The 23,206-nt window shown below is 43.5% G+C and overlaps 1 protein-coding gene across 3 annotated transcripts in view; it reads left to right on the top strand.

Annotated features, from left to right (window-relative positions):
* Nucleotides 1–23,206, top strand: part of itprid2 (ITPR interacting domain containing 2) — a 43,437-nt gene that overhangs the window by 14,622 nt on the left and 5,609 nt on the right. For 2 of the 3 annotated variants that reach the window (XM_047600755.1, XM_047600757.1), the window contains 15 exons: nucleotides 323–372; nucleotides 587–640; nucleotides 5,386–5,425; nucleotides 5,535–5,630; nucleotides 7,683–7,745; nucleotides 7,852–7,999; nucleotides 8,088–8,148; nucleotides 15,356–15,463; nucleotides 16,019–16,412; nucleotides 17,147–17,363; nucleotides 18,174–18,225; nucleotides 18,973–19,055; nucleotides 19,546–21,333; nucleotides 22,592–22,651; nucleotides 22,982–23,106. In XM_047600755.1, coding sequence (XP_047456711.1) covers nucleotides 323–372; nucleotides 587–640; nucleotides 5,386–5,425; nucleotides 5,535–5,630; nucleotides 7,683–7,745; nucleotides 7,852–7,999; nucleotides 8,088–8,148; nucleotides 15,356–15,463; nucleotides 16,019–16,412; nucleotides 17,147–17,363; nucleotides 18,174–18,225; nucleotides 18,973–19,055; nucleotides 19,546–21,333; nucleotides 22,592–22,651; nucleotides 22,982–23,106 — 3,339 coding nt within the window. The remainder of the gene's footprint in view (nucleotides 1–322; nucleotides 373–586; nucleotides 641–5,385; nucleotides 5,426–5,534; nucleotides 5,631–7,682; nucleotides 7,746–7,851; nucleotides 8,000–8,087; nucleotides 8,149–15,355; nucleotides 15,464–16,018; nucleotides 16,413–17,146; nucleotides 17,364–18,173; nucleotides 18,226–18,972; nucleotides 19,056–19,545; nucleotides 21,334–22,591; nucleotides 22,652–22,981; nucleotides 23,107–23,206) is intronic. The other variant, XM_047600756.1, reaches the window with a different exon arrangement.

A 23,206-nucleotide genomic window follows, 5' to 3' on the forward strand; every position in this document is an offset into this window, starting at 1 on the left:
GCATCATTACCCTCAGCTTTAAGCTAAGTATCAAGCTAGCTTGATAGTTAAGCTATTATAGGCTGCTTTAAACTAACCAGGAAATAGTCTGAGATAAGTTTGTTTAAATCAACTTAACCAGGTAGCTATTGTAGCCTGATTTGTTATTAGCTAGCCTAGTAACCTGCAAGGCTAAAGGTGTCTTGCATTAGCCTGATGAAGCAGTAAACGGTCAGGGTAAAAAACAAAGGCTTCAAATATTTTCTAAGTGTGCTGGATTCCTATGTTTTTTGCTGTCATTTTATGGCCTGAGTTAATAAATAACTCTATGTCTCTTGTCCAGGACTCCCCTCGGTGTCTCTCTAGATGATCGGAGCGCTTCTCCCAGCAGAGGTAATCCACATTTAATAGCCGCGTTGTTTGTTTATATCGTTACATTTTGCATCAGCCTGTTAGGATGCTGACATCCTCTGTTCTCTGGACTTTAGCTTATACCTGAATTTTGTCATTCCAGCTTAAAAAACAAAGTCAGAATTTGGCCGAGTGTTTATGTGTTAACTATAGGAGTAGATTTCACAACTTTACTACTTTGTGTGTTCGTGAATAGGAGCGCTGAGGAACGGCTGCAGCTTTGAAGATGACCTTTCACTGGGAGCTGAAGGTCAGTACAGAGGAAAACTGACTATACAAACATGATTAGCTGTTTCTGCTCATTGTTAACCGTTTCCCCCGATTCTGTATTTTAAGTCGTCAGCTTAAGGAAAACTGACATTTTGATAATCACCTTGTTCGCAGATGTGAAAGGTTGATATTGGTGGTAGGTGGTGACCTCCAAACTAGAATGAACCACCACTGTAAACTGGAAGCAGAACCCTCCTATGTTGTGCCTATTGTGGGGTTATCTGAATGAAAACTTGCTCATAACTTGCGTAAGAAGTTGTCCGACAGTAATTTATGATCGTGTTAGCAAAGACATTGTGTGTGTACCCAGATACGGTACAACAAAATGTTCTCAGGTCTATGTGGGAAAGCCAAACTTGGGTCCAGATAAGATGTACTCATGGTGTGGTAGGCATCAAGTTAGGACATCAACGGTACACAGGGGTTAGCAACTTCTAAAGCATTGCTGTGGTCTCACAATGAAATTGAACATATAACGACCTGAATTTAACCCGAGTTAGAGGATATTATTCAAATTTACCTGGGTGGTGTCCTCTTTGCAGTAATTGCTTCTCTGAAGACACATGAATGGTCAGAAATCCTTAACACACTCAAGGTGTGAATGGGGGTGAAACTTCCTCTTACTCCCCTCCCCATTCAGATGTGGTGAAGATACCACCCAGGTCAATCAAAACAACATCCTCTAACTCAGGGAAGCTCTGGCCTCAGTCAGTTTCAATCCACTTGGATGAGTGATGAAAAGTCTTTCAGAAACCTCAAACAGTTTCCTTATCTTAAACGAACATGAATGTAAACTTCACAAGTCTGAAAATTATTCGTGCAGCAGATGTGGAAGTCACAGCAGGACAACGATTCAGACTTGACCTACATCCCATAGATTGTCCCATAGAGAAAAAAATTGTTGTCCCAGAAACCATGGCTAAATGTTATCTTGCCATCCTGCCAGCTGAAAGAAAAACCATAATTTCCTTAGAACAGTAAAATTTATACTGTTTTAAGAGCGTCCATATACGTTTTGGGGCCAGTAAAAGTAAAAGGTTGGACCCCTTTTACCTTCAGAACTACCTTAGTTCTTTGTGTCATACTTGGAACAAGGTGTTGGAAACATTCCTCAGAGATTTTGATCCATATTGACATGATAGCATCACACAGTTGCTGCAGATTTGTCGGCTGCACATCTGTGATGCAAAACTGGATGGATCCATCCATAGTTTTAATGTTATTTACGCCAAATTCTGACCCTGCCATCTGAATGTCAAAGCTGAAATCGAGACTCGTCAGACCAGGCAACGTTTTTCCGATCTTCTATTGTCCAGTGTTGCCTGTGTGAACTGTAGTCTCAGTTTCCTGTTCTTAGCTGACAGGAGTGTCCCCTGGTGTGGTCTTCTGCTGCTGTAGCCCATCTTCTTCAAGGTTGGACGTGTTGTACGTTCAGAGATGGTTTTTCTGCATTCCTTGGTTGTGGATATTTGAGTTACTGCCCATTCTCCTCTGACCTCTCACATCAACAAGGCATTTTCGTCCACACAACTGCCGCTCACTGGATATTTTCTATTATTTGGACCATTCTCCTAGAGATGGTTGTGCATGAAAATCAAATACTCAGACCAGCCTGTTTGGCACCAACAAGCACACCACGTTGAAAGTCACTTAAATCCCCTTTTCTTCCCCATTCTGATGCTCGGTTTGAGCTTCAGCAAGTTGTCTTGATCACCTCTACGTGCCTAAATATATTGTATTGCAGCCAAGTGATTGGCTGATTAGCTTTTTGTGTTAACAAGCAGTTGAACAGGTGTACCTAATAAAGTGGCCAGTGAGTGTAAATGCAGATGTAGCATAATATAATATATGATATAATGGGAGTCATGACCTCTTAGTCAGTGTTTTGTTAGAAAAATGAACCCGATGACATCAGTGTAAACAAAAGACACGTGTTATGACTAAGAAAACGATGTCGGTTGAATCAACAGAACACCTTGTGACCTTGTACGCTTCATCTTCATTCCTCAGCCTCGCTTCCTCATGACAGGAAAGTCAACAGTTGCCGAGGTGTGGAAACGCGCCACACGCATGGTTGAGGATACCTGTGGTTATGTGTGCGTGGCTTCATCATCCATGTGATCTGCTTGTGGCGAGAAGATGGATGTGTACAATAGCTTGTAATGACTTCACAATGAAGCACCGTGTGTGTGTGTGTGTGTGTGGTCGCAGGTCAACTGCAGGAATCTGGAAATGAATAGATGCTAATTTGTTGATTCTCACAGGTCAGGGTTCCTAGAGATACGATCTATTACCGCCTTCAGATGGCGTTGTATTTGCTCGGTATGTTCAGTAAACACCTCTTGTGGTGACTGGAAAGTTTTGGGGAGGTCCATGCAGACATTTCCAGAAATGTAAGTTAATGTTGAGGCTGTGTTATCTGATAAGGGCGTTGTCTCTTCTAATTGAAATCTACGGTATGCTGTGTCCTCATTAGTTTGCCAAATGGTAGCAACCTTGGCGTCTACGTGCCAACGGTCGCCCAACTAACAGTAGCATTCTCAGAACTCACAGCTAATGTTAACGCTTGAACACCAGCATTTTGTGTACACAACTTCTCCTGTCAAAACCACAGGTTTGCGATTGCCAACCAAAGGCAGCGTAATTATTACACATGTAGTGTGGGAAAACTGCAGTGATTAATTTTACCTGTCTTGTGTTCTATCTTGTTTTCCTAACCTGGCACACTGAATCACCGTCTTGTGAGAAGTATTGTGTGTCCTGCTAAAGGTTCAAAGTGCAGAAGTTGGTACAGTAGTATTTTTCGGTCGTTGGCTTCGCTGTGGCCCAAACCTAAGCTGAGAGGGCGATGATGGAGAACGTGACCCTTAGTAACATCTAAACAGTGGCTACATTTACATGGACACTGGCATTAATCACATTATTATCCCCGTCAAAATAAAAGTGTCTCACGTAACCACTTGAAGTATTTTCAATCACGTTAAAAGGTGTGAGATAATCTCCCTCACATTTGACTTTGTACGAGCTAATTGCGTGTTTTTACGGATGTGTCTTTGTGCTGAAAAGTTGTGGAGCACTTCTAAGGTTTGGGCGCAATTTATTGAAATGTTAAGCAAAGCTAAGCCCTCTAGACTGGAGCGCCTTCGTACACTTCCCGTTGTTATGTCCTGACGGTAAGTGCCTGACTTAACGTTGAAAGGGACGTGATGTCATGTATGAGCAGATCCTAATTGGCTGTAATGATGTCAAACACTATCGGGGCAGAATAGGAAGGGATTAAAGTGTTAAGGGGCTGAAAGGGGTTGGAAGTGAATTGGTGAATTAAACGGTTCAGGGTGAACAGGATGGAAGTAGGTGAATGCGTGGAGTTGAACTGTTGCCGTGTTTGACTCGGCTAATCCAGCCGTCTGTCGGGGAGAAAGCGTGGATACTGAGAAAATTCAGCTGAAATGAAGTGGAAGACAGGGAGGCACACTCACACGGATGGTGGCTGGGCGACAGGTCTCAACAAGTTCCTCTAAAATGGAAAAGAAAACAAGAGTCACACCTGTGGTTGGCAGTGACTTTCAGTTTGTTGACAGAACAAATGTTGTTCTACTTTGTTATCAATTAATGGCAGTAAATAGCAGAAAAATAATTGTCATGGTTATTTGTGTTATTTTAATCAGATAAATTGTTGTTTTTTTCCTCCTCTCCTCTTTTGTGGCCAACGACAGTAGATTGTGAAACAACTTGCCCTGATGGATTTGATCAGCTGAAGCTATCAAAGATAGCCATAGCTCATTGAACCAGCTCAATGATGCCTTTTTATTGATTCTCCTTCAGTTACATACACATATGAGCTAAATGGTCAACGTAACATGACGAGGGGGAGGTTTGTGCATAAAGTTAGGGTTGGGGTTTGGGTTAGAGTCAAAATAAACACTTTATACATGAGGATATAAAGGTACTGCTTTCTTATTAAAGGATAGACCTTATCTTTGCGCTCTGTATAAAATCAGGTCTTTCAGTTGTCACATAGATGAGTCATTTTGGCCAGTTCCCTTCAGAAAGGTCAGTTTGCTTCTAGGTTTTGTTTAAAACACAAGTCTCGTAAAGTGATCTCACGTACTCAGGTGATTGCTGCGTTACAAATTAGACATAAGAAAAGCCTTTATTGTCATTTTATACATGCAAATAAGAAAACAAAATATATTGCACAAAGACTGTGGCTTAAACTACATGTCTTAAGCAAAATGTCTGCATCCTTGGTGGAAGTGTTCGGCTTCTTTGACTTTAGAAAACTCCATATTAATATGTATCATTTTTATTCATGCAAAGACTTGTAGTCTAACACCTACAGTCTAATAAACGCCCATTTATCTTTAATATGTGTGTAGTCATATGTGTTTTTTTTGGAGGGGAAATCCTAAGAGGACATCCACTGCCATAACCCCCCTCATAAATGCTCTTTTGTCTGTGAGGAGCACCTATTTATTACTGTGTTGTAAAGTAGTTATTGGATTCAGTGTAAGTCATTTGTTTACGGTCTTATGAGATATGTGGAAAAAAAACTCAACAAGTCCACTTAGCCAACATGACGCTAGCTATGAGTTTTTTTGTTTTGTTTTTTTTACAAGCACTTGCTGGAAGCCTAGTGACACAGTAATTATCACCCTATGTTGGTTTTATTGACTCATTTATTAATTTTTATGTTTGTTTGTTTTATTTTTTTTTTCTCTGCAGCCAACCATCTTCAGTCCAGCGTCAATAAAGCTGAACCCTGGTGAGTTACATTCATCTAATAAAACAGCAGCTGCCTGATAACCTCAGTTTCTATTTTGCCTCTGCGCTGTTTCCCCCGAATGTTGATTTTCCTCTGTGTTTGTCTGTAGCTTCGGTCTCGTGGCGGATCAGAAGAGGAGTCAGTATAAAGAGAGGGGCAGAAGTATGAACTCCACAGGATCAGGGAAGAGCAGCACTGTGTCCAGGTCAGCGTCATGGAGGTTTTTTGGGGGAAGTAATGCTGTGATCTCAGGTAGACGGAGAGGCAGAGGCACAGTGGGCTGTTATTAAACCTTAATCCAGTTAAATGACACTGCAGAGAATCAGTAAAGACTGTAAATAATGATTAAAGCCAAACATCAACCAACCATCTAACACTGAAAATATTGAAATCAGACATTGCTATATATTTTTGTCAACATATAAAGCTGTTTATTATTCTAATATTTCTTAATATTTGAATGATTTAACTAATAAGAAAATGTGTTGCTCCTGGTGCATTTAAGTACTTGAATCCTCTTTGATTTCATCAACCGATGTCAATCTTCTTTATATTTTAGTTTTTATTTCTTGCCTTCATACATGTGGGGCTTTTACTGGAAACGGTGCAGCATTATCTGCTGTTGCTGTTTCTATATTTATCTGACTGGTATCAGGCTCAGTGTTTACTGTCCTCTCTACGGTCGTATAAGGGCTCAATTAAGCTAACGCTAGCGCTAATCCAATACGTACAACTATAAAAGACCCCTCTCTTACAGCTTGCTGTTCATATTTCTCTGTATGTAAGAATAAAATAGGAAGAAGAGGCATATTATTGTTAGTGTGGGCCTCAAACGTCAATAGCATAGACTACTTTTAATCAAAAATATATTGGAAAGCATTCGTATAAGCTTTTACGCAACATTAACTTCAATGTGATATATGAAGGACAACAATAATGTATAAGGGTTTGATCAAAGCTCCTTCCAGCGAATAATAACAGCTCACAGTGTCACTGCTCCACCAGAAATCTTTGGAGTCTGGATCCCTGAGGCAGATGTGGTCGATAAACTTAACTAAACAAAGTGTTTAGTGGAGGATTTACTGTTGAACTGCTGTCTGAATGCGGTGGTGATGGGAGGCTCGTCAGAGGCGCCATCAGTTTGGTGGTAGATGCGTCATAATGGACGGGTGCGGGTGGTGCATCGTGGGTAATGTTGTGTGTGGTTGGTACAAGGCTTGAAAGACTCCTGGGCTGAGTTCAGTGTGATAACGTTGTGCAGGAAGGATTTTTTTACTTTTTTTGGGGTTGCAGTCGATAAAAAAGAGCTGTGAAGTGCAGAGCTACTTTTAGCTCTTGTGCTGTCTTTGGAAGAGGACAAACTACAGAATTATTCACTGCAATTCAGCAGTTATGTGGTACAAGACCGTAAATGCACCACTGATTCTGTTAAAAATAATAATAATAAATAAAATAAAATGGCGCTGGATGCAAGCCCAGGTTTTCTACATCATCACGCAGTCCCTCCAGGAATCTGTGGTCTCGAGGATTGATGCGAACTCGACCAGTGCCCGCAGATTGGGCAACGTCTCCATTTTTTTTTTCTCTTTAATTTATGCGATTCTTACTCAGAAAGAAATCCTCAAAGACTTCTTGGCAAAGACTTCCTCTAGCTGACACAAATTCGCTTGAACCTTAACCGAGTGCTCGCCAAACCAAATCTTTTCATAATTATAACCATGGTGGGGATGACTTTTGTTTATCTTGAACTTGTCTTCACCACTTTACCGCCGTCTTTTCCAGTCACAATGCCTAAAATGTGCACTCATGTGATCAGCAGTACATGGTGCGGCGAGAAAACTCACCGAATAGGCTCGGCTCAGGAGACAGAGACACCACAATGACTTCACCTAGTAGCTAACCACAGACTTGCAGCTACAAGCCCATTAAAACCTCCTATAAAGTGCTGAAGTTTTCTATTGACATATTAACAGTCCACGTCTTACTGCAATTGTAGGCAAATCCTTCAAACTATTTCCACGCAACTTGTAATTTATTATGTTACCACAACTTTTGACTTTACAAAACACCTCTGTCAGATCCTGGAGGGGCTGATCCTGCGTCGCTGGTCAGGTTTATCTCTTCCAGGTGGGGCTGCTAAGGAGCAGGGGAGTGGCTGAGCTGTCTCTCATACTAACCTCGCAACAACAAATCCCTCACTAACAGACTAACCCGCTAATGCGTGAGAATTACTAACTGGCTGTCTGTGTTTTCGAAGTGTTTCAGATATGTTGGAGCTGTCAGAGGAGCAGGGGCCAGGGGAGATCATCATTAACCTGCGGTTAGACCGACTAAACTAACCTGCAGACTAACTCACCTGCTAACTGACTGACAAGCTAACGAAACTTTCCGACCGAGGTGCTAACCGGCGATGTGTCTGTCCGCAGTGTGTCGGAGTTGCTCGACCTGTACGAGGAGGACCCCGAGGAAGTCCTCCTGAACCTCGGCTTTGGTCGAGAGGAGCCTGACATGTCCTCGAAGATCCCCTCCAGGTTCTTCAACAGCAGCTCGTCAGCGCGAGGCATCGACATCAAGGTCCCGGCGGCGGCAGCATGAAAACAAACATTCAATGATTCAATGGCTTTGTACCAAATTAAATGTGCTTCCTGTGGTTGGTCTGCAGGTTTACCTGGGAGCTCAGCTGCAGCGCATGGAACTGGAGAACCCGAACCACGCTCTGACGAGTATGTACCTTCATACTGTGTTTCATATCCATGCGCCATACGAGGGTTAACCATGTTCTCAATGGAAAAACTCAGGGGTTCATGTCCTGAAAGTGTAGACAGAGGAAGCGAAGCTCAATGACTGTGTGCGCAGTGTTCCTAGTGTTGCCGGCGTTTTGTGGGGTCCTCCAGCTTTTTTAGCTGTTCTGCCAACTGCCTGGACAACACTGCCAGCAAGGACAAAGATCTGCTTGTCCTACACAAACACACACACACACACCATGCGCACACACACGGACACACACACAGACATGCTCCGCTAACATCCTGGCCCCTTTTTGTTTTCAGATTCGTGTTTGCATGAAGGTACCGGGTTGCTAATTGAACCCACACACATTCACTCACATAAGCAGCTGATTCTCCTCCTCTGGACAGTTTAACAGTTTTGTTGCCACGAAAAAAAAAAAGAAAGAAAGAAAAAAAAAAAGAAGAGGCTTTGCCAAAGATCCTTTGTGTGCGGGAAGATTAGTAACTCAAAGTATTTCAGGTCTGAAAGAGTTTATAATTGCTGTTTAACCAGTTTCAAACTCTTCCGCTGCTCACAGTGTATTCATGAGCTGTCTAAACATTTAAGTAACTTTAAATCAGTTTTCACTAAAAACTCTTTCAGTTTGTAGCTTTGCCATCGAGTGCTGGAGATTTATGTTTTTTGCCACTATTAGCTGTCCAAGTCAAACCCTGACATTGTCTCTTAACTTGCAGCTCCCGTCGCTGGCTGTAATAAATACTAATAACAACTATCCTGATTGCTCCACACATCCCACCATACATTTGTCTACAGCTAAACTTTTTAAACACGTCTGCTCTGTGTGAATGAATGAATTCTATTATGTCCCTTTGTTGAGAACGGAGACGTGAGCAGGCGGTCAGGGTCTTTCTTTGAGCCCAGTCAACCCTTCGCTTCACTCTCCGTGCGTTATACTGTGAGACTGGCCAGATATTTTGGGATCAGATTCTCTCTTCCTGTGCAGACAGGAAGTTAAAAAGCAAAAGAACAAACCGGTCGGAGCCATACCTTGTTGATTGAGTGAGAGAGGTCAGTAGTATTGTGACGCATTTATAGTCCGGTCGTAATGTGGTGTTCCAGACACTGAGACCGCTGTGTTGTAGTTACAGCTAAGGTATAACATTGTGACCACCTTCCTAATATTGTGTGGGTCTCCCTTGTGCCTCCAAAATAGTTGTGACTCCTCAGAGAGTGGACATCTGAGGGTGTCCTGTGGTGTCTGGAAACACAGTGTTGTGTTAGTGGGGGTCTTTGTGTCCTGTCGGTTGAGGGGAGGGGCCTCTATAGTGGATCATCCCTCTGATACTTAATCAGTTTGGAGCCTTGTGCTGTTTCTGTGTCAGGCTGCATCCTGCTGGGGATGGCTGCTCCCATCAAAGAGTGTCATTACTGTGTGTGGGGGGGTGGGGTTGTCTGGTCTGGTGTAGCTGGGTGCTACATGTCTAAATAACATCCACATGAATGAATGTCAGGGCTAAAAAGTTTCCAAGGAGAGCATTGAATTGTCACAACAATTCGACAATCAGTGATGTTTACGTCTCCTATCGGTGGTTATAATGTTGTGGCTGATCAGTGATGCCGTGCACATGAGGGCACATTGACAGGCGGCTGTAAAGCAAACTGATTCCTCGTGAGTGGTTTCACTTGTTCAGATTCAGATTAGACTCTCGGTCTAAGATTGAAGATGCCAACCTGGATGTGGATGCTCCCAAAAAGCAAACACTGACGGCGAAGGAGTATTTACAGTAGCAGCGGACATGCCCGCTCATACACACACACTGGTCCCATCTCCTTTATCTCAGGATCACGACCCAATTTTCCTCGTTATCACCAGATAACGACTAAATGAGTCACAAGCTCTTTGGCAGCGAGCGCGCCGGGGCTCAAAATGCGACGCGAAGATCAACAGCTCATTAATGAATGAACACATAAAGGGCAGCTGAGAGAAAGTGGAAGAGCAGATAAGGATCTCGTTTGCTGTGAGAGTGTCCTCTAACTGTGTCAGTCGTTAACTTAGACCAAATACCAGGACTGTGTCGGAGAAAGTAAATGTTTCAAAGCCTATAAATCTCATTCTAAATCTGAATGTTTTGGTGTTGTTTCTCTTTCTGTGTGGTCTTGGACAATCGGTTGTGCCTCTTGGACCAGAAACAGAGGCGTACGTGTTTGGAAATTAATAATTAATTGTTGCAATTGTGCATCACATCAAAAGCCTGGAAACTGGAACAAACGCTTTCTACAACATGTGATCATCGCTCTCGTCTGAGTTCATTTATTTATAAGGAATGTCGTCACCTTTTCTGGATCGATGACACGACCGTGTCTCGGTCACCAGAATAAGTCGCGTTACTTCCTCGAGCCGCGAAGGACACATAACTAAATCATTGATTTCTCTGTGTCCTCCCACTCACACGGGGGAAACCTCTGTGGACGGCGAATTCCCCACATCCTTGTGCCGACATGAGCAGGTGTTGTTACCATGGAATGATTTGCATATTCATAAAGATTCCCTCAACAGATAGAACTCGTTGTGCGATTGCTTCCTGTTTCCTGTCTGCAGAAACAGCAGCATGGGTTTAAAAATATTTAGAGACGATGCTAAAGGTTTCCTCATTCCCGCGCTGTGGTTAGATCCGTGTGCACCTGTCAGACTGCATGGAGGTGTAATGTGAAAAGATCATTTTAAGACGTTGTGAAAATTGTGAAAAACAACAAGGTTCATGCAGCATGGCGTCCAAGCACGTCGGTATGAAACGCTGGGCGTCACTACCTCAAGTCTCTCCACACAGAGCGTGATTAAACTTCCTGAAGAGTGAAAAAAAGAGAACTTGAAAGGGAAGTTCATGCCCTGATTTCTCACCTTCGTACACCAGAGAAGTCTGAAGCCTAGAGCGGACTCGAGTGTCACAATTCTGAAACGGATCAGCTTACCATCCCGGCCTTCCCAACTCGATCTGTTCGGCGACTGTTTGCTTTAACTCTGTGAAAGTGTGCAGGGGCAGATGTGTGTTTTGTGCCTGGCCCTGGCCCTGGCCCGTGGCGCTGTGGTGGTTCCTGGAAGCTTCTCTTCTTCTCCTTTTCCAGAACATTCTCATACTCCTCCATCGGTTCCCTGGAACGCCGACACATGCGCGTGTTGTTGTTTGTTATGTAAGCCCCGTTCTCACCATCAGACAGGGTCTCCGGGGATGGACGGGAGAAGAAAGAGGGGAGTACGTGTCATTTTCGCTCATTCCTCACTTCCTGTTTTAAGACACTCAGAATGAGCATTAACGCCGAGTCAGCAGTCAGCAGGAAACACACTCGCCCCTGAATTACTATCGCCACGCACAGCCGGCTGCAGGATTAAGAGATACTGTAGTAGTAGATGTGCTAAAATGAGGGAAATGACTCATTGAAGAACTGGTTTGCAGCTTCTTTTAAATGTGCATTGTTTGGTCATGCAGAGAACTTTGCATATAACTGATAAATGAAGCAGCTCGCTAATATTTTAGCATCCAGCAAACACTGGGAACAGTTATCGTCCCACTCGAGTTTGTGACTCCCTGATTAATTCAGAAGTCCAATATTCTCACCCCTTTTATCCCAAGTTTAGTCTCCACCAGCACCACCTGACTTTTTAGCTTCTAGATGTTAGCGTTTCTTCACCCACTACATGCTAACGTCTGGAAACACTGTTACTGAGACTGAGGTATACACTGAACTAAAACTAGGACTTATAACAGACTGTGATAATAGACTGTGGGCTACAACTTGATTTTTTAGAGACAGTATTTGTTTACATTACTGGACCATTAAACTCATGCTGACTTAGCTGTTAGCGGTGTACCCGTGGACTTAAAGGGAAATATCATTGAATTACCGAAGAAACTTTAAAATGTCATGTGGATCACAAGTATGTTGCTTATAATGTGTTTGTGTGTTTAAGTGTGTAATGATAGTCAGCGGTTCCTCTGTTGGAGACACAAAAAGACACGCTAAGGCTTTTTTTTTTTGCCACATCCAACTCTTGTGGCTGTCTGGCTCAGTCACCGCTGTGGACATTTGTCCTCTTGCCTCTAAATGTTGTCCAGTCACCGTGAAGCTGCGTCTGCTTCGGGTTCGGTTTTTTAACATGGCCGCCGACTGCTCAGATCGTTCTCATAGATTCTCACACTGGGGAAAGTTTGTTTCCAGGTTGCAGGCGCTGCAGCAGCAGCGCGGCCTGAAGGCGATGGTTTCCGGAGCCCTGAGGTTCCGTTTCAGATAGAGACTCCTGAGAAAGTCAGTGGGAACATGCATTAACTTATACCCGCCAAACTAGTCGTTAATCATTTTGCAGCTTTAAAAGGTTGACAAGCGACGTTTTAAGATAGTGATGTAATCATGTCAGAAGCTGACTCATACACACAGGCATTATTATGTCTGTGCTCTCAGTTATTTATTCTATTTTTTGAGCAAATAGTTGTAATCAGCGTGCAGCTCCTACAGCCTCTCGCCGTGCTGATAACACGTTGTCCTTGACCCCCTTTTAGGTCTCCTGCCCCAGTTTTTTTTTTGCCTTCGTTTTCCATTTTTTGCTCGACTTGTTTTAGTGATAGCAAATGACGCGGCGCAGCAGACTGGTTCTCTCTTCAGAGGATGTGGCCGTCCTTCTCGTTTCGCGGTGAAGGGAAGCGTCATGTAATCCGAGCGTCCCCGTTGGCGGCGTGGTTCCCTCTGCCTGTCTGTCTGAAAAATACCTGAAAAGTGCCGACGCTAATCCGTTAATGTTGACGAAATGTCACCAAACTCGCCGTCGGAGTATAATTAGAATAGCTTTCTTCCCTTCAGATCAGATGTCTCAGACCGCAGAACTCACCCAGACATCCCAGCCGTGATGTAACTCAAAGCCGGCGTTGACATTTATTAGCCGGAGGGGTTTTAACTTTTGCAAATTTGAGGTCAGAGGGGAGAGAATATGAGAAGGCCTGCGCTGTACATCAGGCGATAACATAAGAGCAGTCACAAGGTGTTTATAAAGCCGTGGACAGGAGACAGGAGTCTGCGTTTCATAACGGACTGACAAGTATTTAGACAGCGAAGGACGGAGGAGATGAGAGGAGGGGAGGGGAGGCAGGAAAGTATGCAAGTCATCATCCTGTTAGAGATGAGACTGACGGCTCGACTTACACAACCACAGGAGGAGGAGGAGTCGATCCAACGTCCGTGTTCAGTACCAACATGAAGCTTTTTGAATTTTTTGTAAATTAATTGATTTTTTTACTATTTTTTTCTGCGTTAGAGTCATTTTACTTGCATCTGAAATCGCCGCCTCGTTCACTCCTTCGCTGCTGCTCATTTATAAACACTTAAATGTTTATAGTGAGCTGTAATTTAATTTAGCAAATTGATTTAATTAGTTTGGATTGGCCTTTACCCACAGTCAAGTTCTGTTTGTCCTCTGTTTTGCACAAACACTCGGAGCAGGCGGAAACTTGCAGCTCACCTCCGTTATGAAAAAAAAAAAGAAAAGAAAAGTGCTTGGCTTTAACGTTTAGCGTTATCGTAAAATAAACATAATGCGTTTTCTAGGTCACATTCTGTTTCTTCGTTTGTTCATTTATTAGAAGCACGTTTATCAACTTCTCCGTGCAGTAATCCAATAAGCCGTGTGTAATACGTAAAATCCTGCACAACTTTTTTCCATTAGTTCCTAATAATGTTTACACCCAACACCAGAAAGAGGAGAAAATTGGGTTCTCAGCGACTGGATGGTCGGTGCCAGACAGGCTGGTTTCTGAAACTGCTGATCCGATGGGATTTTCACCACAATAGTCTAGAGGCTGCAGTAACTCAGATCAGTCTGAGCAGAGACTCAACAAGTCCAACGTCGAGATGGATGGATGAAGACCACATTGGGTTTTTTACTTCGGCCAAGAATAGAAATCTGAAAGACTTGAAGATGGCAGGGGTCAGCCCTTTGGCATCGATAGCACGGATTCATGGACCCGATAGTCCTGACTGGTGTTGGCGGTGATGAGGAATGTTCTCTCGGCACAATTTTGGGAACCTTGATAATGATCGGTCATGGTTTGAATGCCAGGGCTTACAGTGGGTCCAAAAAGTCTCCACAGTTAAATCCAAAGCCATTTGTTTGTAATGTTAAAAAAAAAAAAAAAAAACCTCAACAAAGATGAATTGTATCGAAACTTTTGTTCACTTTATTTTAAAGATTACAACTTATGATGTTTCTGTCAATTACTGTGTTTAAATTCCTCCAAAAAATGAGCAAAACCTAAATATCGCAGTAAAAAAACTGGTAATGGAAAACATAATGGCTCTCATGAGGTGGTTTTTCAGTCGTATCGATGTAAAAGTTTATTGCAAAAGTGCAGTTTTCACATTTTGAGATGAGTCTTTACGAGACTTAGAGCTCATTTTCAAAGCACGTTTCAATGGAAACACATCCAAAGTGTTTCAGAAATTTCAGAAATATCACTTTTATTCAGGGAAAAACTATAATGGTAACGCAGCCAATGATATTCTGTTCTCTTATTTTTATCTTTTTTCTCCTGGGTGAGTCACATTGGTTTTCAGTGACTTTGCATAAGTTGTAGTTTCTTAAAATAAAAGTGCTAAAACTCCTGATATGATTAATCTTTAATTAGATTTATTTATTTTTTTAATCACAAAAACCTGCTGAGTAAATAAGAGTTTTATTTTCGGCCTTGTCCATCCCTTTATGATCGTGCTCTGTCTCGAGCTGGTTTCATTCCACTCGACTGAATCCTGAACAGAGAACCAGACCCGCTCGTCTGCAGACGTGATGCGATGCAGTTGTGTCAACATTTAGCCTAATCTCGGAGGAACGTTTCTAACACACTAAAGCTGAGAGAAGCCCGACACAGTAAACGCTGATAAAGTGCTCACTGAGTGTAAGACTCAAGATAAAATTCAGGTTCTTATTTATCGGGTTCTACGTGGCAAAAACGCCCAGGTGCATTTCTGACTTGTTGGTTCCGTATATTAATCTAAAGTCTCTTACATCAGATGTCCAGCTCATCTTTTATCGTCTTGCCAAAGTCATCCTCTCACTATGTCCGACTGTGCTGCTGTGTAAATAAACATCTCAGTGATGCGTTTCCTGTTTTGCATCTGCGATTCTCCTTCTGACTCCCGTCGTGCCTCCGTCTCCCTCAGGTCGTTTCCGTCAGATCGAGGTCTTGACGACGGTCGCTAACGAGTTCTTCCAGCTCTACAGTCAGGTCTCCGGACAACCTGTGCAACGCATCAGCTCCAAGGACCAAGGTAACCGCGGCAACCACACCACACCACAGGACAGGATCAGTGTAGAGGAGACACTGACTTTTTCACTGATTTGAGTGGGGAAATAAACCTTTATGAGAACGGCTCATTAGGAATATGTAACACTGTAACAGTTAATTGAAAAATGATCTAAAACCATCTGTGACTTGACTTTCTAAGAGGTGAATATTTGTGCCACTGTACCTTCCTCAATATAACAGTATAACCATGGCTGGGCTTATCTTTTTATCTCAGGGAGTATGTTATTTGTCCCATTTGATATATTTCCTTGAATATGTTTCCTGTAGTATCTGTAAAAGATATGTTTTAGCTATTTCTTCCATGTGTTTTGGTAATAGCAGAGCCAAAATGGGTCCATTGTAATATTTCCACCAAATACAAATATTAATTTTAGACATGTTTAGTGAACCTTCAACCAAGAACGTTTATTAACAGCAACACCACAGTTCTTTTATTTGTTTATTTGTTTTGTGAAAGAATTTAAGGAAAGTCTTTACTCTCTAATTTGGGACAATTTGCTTCGCGTGTCTCCTTAAGGTGGAGGAGAAGCTGGAGAGGACGGAGGAGGAGGTCAGAAGGAGGACTCGCCTCCTCTGAAGAGGAGCAACTCGGCCATGAACGTCGCCAAGCTCTTCAAGAGAACCATCAGCAAACGCAACCTGCACGGCTCCACCAGCGAGTCGCCGGAACCGCAAACGCCTCAGCCGCACAAGCAGCTGAACGGCCACGCCTCCACCTCCGACCCCGCCTCCGCCTCCGTCCACGCACACACCAACGGTCACGCACAGCAGCAGGACGGACGGAGCGCGGAATCTGAACACCAGCAAGAAACAGTCAGCCAGAAACACATCCGGAAGAAAGACAACTTTTCCCTGGCGACAGTTACCGAGGAAACCAACGGGGACGGGGAGACGGATCGGCTGACGGACGGGTACGAGTAGCTAATAGTTACTAGATAATGTTGTGTGTGGGTTTAGATACAAAATGTGCGTGAAGTCACTAGATCAGGGGTCTTTTTTCAGGCCAAGAGCCTCCAAACTGATGCAGGGATTAAGTAGGAACCCCCTCCCTACTATATGTGTTCTATATTAGTGCTATTTAGCATTTTGCATTCAATATTAAGCCATTCAAATAGTACACAGCATCAAATAGTCAGTTTTTTCAAACTTCAAACCTGCAACAGTAGGGTGACTGCAACGAAAACACATAAACACATCCCTTTACTAAAATATGTTGGATTCCTGCTAATGTGTGTTTAAGGAAATTAAAATTTGTGGCGGGAAATTTAAAAAAAATATATATAAAAAATGTCTAATCAACCAAAGATTTAGCTGAAGACCATGAATTCTAAATATATTTGTAAAGTCAATTGTAAATACATGAGTTAAATATTTAAAGTTATCACATTAAATTATAGTAAATTGGAATTACATGCTACATACCGTAGTGTCAAAAAACAACATTAATCCAAATAATCCATTTCCAATTTATTGCACCTTTACAGAAAAAGTGGTGTAGAAGTGGTTCACAATTCAAAATTGATATTGTATCGGAAGAAAAAGTCACGATATATAACTGATAACTTTTCCCACCTTTAACGTACAATGGAAACACTGAAGTTAAGCACCTGAGCTTTACGAACTAACGTCTGACCTGCGCCACCAGCCCTGTAGAGAGCAGCGCCGGAACAGAGCATCCGCCAGAGTCCGCTGATCTCCAGCCAACCAATCAGAGAGCAGAGGAGGAGGAAGAGGAAGCTCAGGTGGTCATAGAGCCAGAGAAGAACCTGACGTCCACCCCGGAGAAAGCTCTTCCCGCCCTGGCTCCGCCGCAGTTGGCTCAGCTTCGCACAGAAAATGCAGACTCCTTTGACATGGAGGAGGTACGAGGTTCTCCATGTTCTCATCTGCTTTACCTTCTGAAAAGATACTCTGAAAAGCAGTCGTATTCATGCCAATTAAACCAAAAAAAATCCTCCCCTCACATGTGTTTAGTCTACGCTGAGACTCCTTAAGGCTAATTTATCACAGAGCTCACTCAGCAAGGTTTGAGCCCAGATTATCTTTTAATGCGAGGGTTTACATCCTGGCCCACCTAGAGAATAGTCCAAGGCCCTCCTGATTAATCTGAAACATGTTTGATATCTTCATGGCTTTATGAAATCCGGATGATTATGTCAGCACTTGCACAATCGCCAATGAGAGAAACAAGCATAGGAGGAGACGGAGGAGCGGCTGATGGGGTTGTCGAGCAAAGTTTAAAGCGCCTTTGGGGCTAACGTTAACTAACACGCGATCGTTGTTGGCTTTTTTTTTTTTTTCTTTTTGGTTTTTGGTTAGACTAGACTGTTTGGTTGATGTAATTTTCCTGTGAGATTACATAAAGTGGCACATTCGACGCTCCCTAATCTGGAACAATAATCTAAATAATTTCCTGTGGTGTGAGAACGTTTGAGATTAGAATATCAAAGAAGTCTGCACGACATATTTGATGCAACAAGAACAACATGAACATAAACTCGGGAGTCTGACCTCTGTTAAGATGAGACGGCATGTGGACTCACTGTCCTCACCAGGAATCTGAAGGTTTTCTTTTAGTGGAGGTCGTGACCCTGCACAAATCTTCTTGATCTTCTTCTCTGCTTCTTTCCTTTAAAGTACAGTTTTGTTTTTTTTTGTTGTTTGCCGTTCAGATTCAGAGTAACGAGGACGAAGCTCTACCGAACAGAACATCCAGAGCATCCGGTGAGTTCTTATCCCCTCACTTAGCTTAAAGTTTGCCCTTTCGGATTTTTCTTGTAAGCAAACGGACCGTATGTTTACATTTTCTTGACTAACTGCACCACGTGTAGGTCAGAGGTTTGACTGAATGCATTTACCGCCTTACAACACATTTCAAAGACATTCCACTTCCCAGTTTCACAGACGTGCCCTTTCAGAAGGCGAGGATGCCTAGTTAAACACATTTACAAGCAATACGGTTCATAAGCGCCTTTATATGTGGTGTCATTGAGTCCCAAACCAAACAGTTTGAACTTAAATCTCATTCGAATGAGTTGAAATAGATGTGATTTGCAAATATGTTTAGACATTGAAAAGCCCTTTAAGATGGTAAAAAGATAACAGGAACCGGTGCAGTCAGCATTGGTATTTCAGCATTAAGCTTAAAATAGTTCCTTCCCCATAACTGTGTCTTTATTTGTTTGGTCAAGCTTATCAGCTGTGTGTCTCTCCTCTTCCCATCTTAGGGTCTGTCCTGACTCTTAGTATGTATCTGTAGAATTTTAAAGTATAAATCTATCCCGAGTATGCACGCAGCCTGTTTCAGGATACTATAAACATGATTCCTGTGTAGCAGATCTCAGAGAGGACACGCTGTCCTGCCTTTTTATGTCTGTGCACCATGCTTACTTTTCTGCTCTGCCACCTGCAGGCGGTGCTGGGTAGTGCAGGCATAATCCTGACATTTCTTTTTTTTATTCTCCCTCTCAGATCTTTTGAGGACAGTCAGTCAGCAGTCAGACAGCAGTGGTTTTGCAGAGGAACCTTCTGCAGACTCCAACGGCTACCTCAAGGTGTGTAAAACATCTCCCTACGTGAATCTTTTAAGTATTCTAAGAGCTTTACTGATACTGTGGATTGGATTATATAAATCAGATGTAATATGTTCAATATGTTGAACTACTGTCTAAATAGACACCTCCTTTAATTATATATCAGGCACGGCAGCCATATTTCTATTAAACTTTTGAGTTAATTTTATTTTGCTGATAAAACGTAGCAGCACTTTGATTCTGTATTTTTAAATGGATAAGTCTTAATCCCGACAGCAGTGTTAAAGTGTGTTGGTTTAGACAGCAAATAGTTTACTCAAAGGTAAATTGTCCCAACTATTATTGTTGTTTTTCCATAAATAACACAAAAGTAAGCGTAAAGTCAACCACATTTGTCCTGGAGTTGCATTTTAAACACAAATTCAAATGAACAAAGAAGCAAAAAACATCACTCTACTGTTGATATAACTGATTGAGAGTAATTAATTAATTTTTAACTATTTGTAATTAGGTGCAGGATAGCAGTGATAGCTGTGACAGCGAGACCACTGTGACATCACACCCTTCACAAGACGTGGCCACGCCCATTGCCACTGACCAACCAGCGTTTGATCTGCCAGATGGCAGAGTGGAAGAGGCGGTGCCTGGTGGTGCCGCAGTGGCTGATGGGACGAGTAGTTCGCTGCAAGAAGACGCGCTTAAAAGGAGTTCAGAGCCGCTTCCACAGTACGTTCGTCACCATCTTCCCAGGAGCAAATCGGTGGGAGCGCCGCAGGAAGAAACCCTGGACAAGGAGCAAGTTGAGGTTAGGGACTCGGCTGATCCTGAACCAGGACCAGCGACTACCCCGAGTATGTCTGCTGCAGAACAGGAGCCACAACAAACTCAGAACCAGATCATGACCACAGGAGATCCACCCGTGGAGGGAGCGAGTACTGAAGACAACCCTCAAGTAGATCCTGGTTTAACTCGTCCTCCAACGTCCCCCGTCCTCAAGGCTCTGGACCGAGCCAAACAGCTCGAGCAGAACCGGACAAACCAGCGCGTCGCCCCTCAGAGCAACGAGGTGCCCACAACCCCAGGAGGACCACGAGGAAAGCGTGGCCTCATCCCCATGCAGAGGTCTTCCTCTATGCCCACCTCCTTCCTCTCGCCCTCAAAGGTGGTGTCCTCTGTCAGGATCGAGTTTGGACGAGGCCAGGCATCCTGCACCCAGCCCCGGTACTCCTTCAAATACACCCAGGAGCCCAGAGAAGACAAAGAACAAGAGCAGGAAGAGAAGGAAAGGGACGAAGATGCGGAGGAGGAGGAGGAAGAACAAGAAGAACAACCAAACCGTGTCTCTACTCTGATTATAAACCCTTCCACATCTAGCAAAAAAACTCCATCTGCCGTCCCGCCTAAACCCATCCCTCGCTACCTGATGCGGTCATCCTACTCCCTGCAGAGCTCCAGCCCTCCTCCGGACTGGTCCCCGAGAGACCACTCCTGGAGCACCCAGAGTGTTCCCGACCTCTCGTCCAACCAGCAGCACCCTGACCAGTTCCAGCAGAAGATGAGCGCCAACCAGAACCAGCCGAGTTGGCATCCAGGGCAGACGATGTTCACTTATCCCAACCAGCCAGCTCAGTACTCTGACCCCAGCACCAGCCCCAGCCCCAGCGTTAACTCCAGTTCGTGCCCCTTCTTCCCTCACCCTCATCAGCAGTACCCCTCCCCTCTTAACCCATATGCTAGTCTTCCTAACCTCCATCACCCCCACAACGCCTCCTTGAACCACCATTCTAGTCTAACCAGTCTCCACCATCCAACAGCTTCTCCGGCGCCACCACACAGCAGCCTCTCCAACTTGTATCATCCCTCAACTTCCACAGCTCCTCATCACGTCGGTCTGGGCCACCTACATCCTGGAAGTCCAACGATGCACCACCACGGCTACAGCCTCCCGTACGGTCATCAGTCACCTTACCATACCTCTCCTCATGGCTCACAGTTTGCCTCACCTTACCTTAGTTACCAGGGGTACAACGTGAACCCGCATCTGGCTTACCCAAATCCCATCAACCAGTATCCAACCTTGCCACCAGAACACACTCTCCACGCGAGACTAACTCCATCTGCTCCGGGATTCATCTCAGATCTTGGTCCGACTCTCGGCCCAGGTCACAACCTCCACCCTGGGCTTGGTCTTCATGCTGCTGCACCGGGAGCAGGACTCGTCCAGGGTATCTCCAGCACCGAGATGCAGCTGAGGAGAGTCCTGCATGAGATCAGAGGGACCGTTCAGAGTCTCAGCCAGGTCAGTTCTTACTTATTTGCCAGCTTTAAAGTAAGTTTAGATTTAGATTTGGACTTTGGCCAGATTTTAATGATCCACAAGGGAAGTTACTTGGTCACGGGTACATTTTGCACATCTAATACCCAGTAAAAAAAATGAAATAGGATTAGATTAAAATAAAATGTTGTGGTCCCCTTTTGATTTTTATTGCTCCGGCTCCAGTCTGAGGTTAACTTATCTTGAAACGGAAGTAAAACTGAAAGCGAGAGCACCTGACCTGTTGTGGATAATCCCTCTCACAAAAATAAGAACTGCACCTGCAAGGTTTTACTATGTAAAACAGTGATTAAGAATAAAGTTATTATTCAGCTTCAGGCGGAGCTGGAAAGTGGATTTTGTAACGTCTATAAATATCCGTGCTAGCTGATTACAGTCTCCATGCTAAGCTACAGTAGCTAACTGACCGACATTAGTAGTTTTAATACCATTTTAATTTAATTTGGTCTGTCAAGATGAGACATAACTTTCCTGTTTGTGTTTGTTTTCTGTTCCACATCGACCTGATTTGAATGTGGTTTGTTTCAAATCTGACTGCTCTAGATTATGTAATATTTTCCATGTTTATTCAGATCTCAGCAGCTAACTTGATGTTAACAAGACCAAATCAACTGACGCAGATTGTTTTTTTAATTTTTTTTTTAGATCTATTTTTAAATAACTAACCCTTTGTTGGTCTTCTGATTGGTCTGCTGACCTCCACCCAGAGGGCTTATACCACTGGTCAAGTCCCGACTCCCTTTCTAGACAAACAATAGATGTAGTAATAAAATACATAATTGTGATCCTCCTGAAAACTTGAAAAACTATATTTGACAACTCTGGGTACAGTGGAGGAAATAACCAGACTAGCGATATTTCAAATGTCTCGGTTGATAAATTTAGCTCCATGTTGCCTCTAGACTCTATTATTTTTTCAAGTTTTCAACATTTTTTCTATGGGAATGGACCCAGCACGTCTATTGTTTGTGAAATGGTAGCGACAGACGGGTAGGAAGCGTTGGAGCCCTCTGGTTGTAGGTCTGCGGCGCAGTCTGAAGGTCGACAAAGAGCCGATTGTCTCCAGTTTCATGGCCTGAGCTGGCGTTAATGATAAGGCCTCAGCGGTTAAATAAGGCTACACGTGGTGATAGAACTTCCCCTGGTTTCGTAAATAGTGTATTTTCTCTCGGCTTGTTGTGTTTCCACTTCCTGTCTTTATATTGCTGTGTTCTTTATTTAGAACCAAGTCGACACTCCAGATGCGTTCAGTGATCGGAGAACAGCTGTTTCCAGCCAACAGGTACTGTCTTTTCCAGTTATGTCTCTGTCCTTTATTTATTTATTTATTTTTTTATTTGGAGCAGTCTGTTCTTTTTATGCACGGGTGGTTTGTGGGTTCAGTCCAGCGGCAGTTGTTTCCTGCAGTAAAAATTTAACTTAAATCCCTCCCGGTTTAGCTTTTACTGGACTTCCATGACACAAACATGCAATCACAAGTTATTTTTGAGTGTTCTTTGCCCGTGTCATTAGTGTCATCAGAGGACAGTCCGTGCGTCTTTATTGTTTCCGTTGATGAAGCAACAGATCGGATTGTCGTTTGCTTCACTTGGCTGACTCTCTGTGTTTTCAGTCGCTGGGAGACTTTCAGCAGAAAAGGCGTAGTCTGAACTTGTTCCGCAGTCAGATGATGGATCTGGAGCTGTCAATCATCCGACAGCAGGCGCTGGTCTACAAACACCTGAGCCCTGCCGACAGGTGACTCATCACGGCAAACACAGACATGTTGTGCTGTCATCTTAAACTGTTACGTTGGCTTTGACACAAAGCAAACCCCGGTGTCTCTGTGGGCATGTTT

The sequence above is a fragment of the Mugil cephalus genome, chromosome 12, assembly GCF_022458985.1.
Source record: "Mugil cephalus isolate CIBA_MC_2020 chromosome 12, CIBA_Mcephalus_1.1, whole genome shotgun sequence".
Classification (NCBI taxonomy): Eukaryota; Metazoa; Chordata; class Actinopteri; order Mugiliformes; family Mugilidae; genus Mugil; species Mugil cephalus.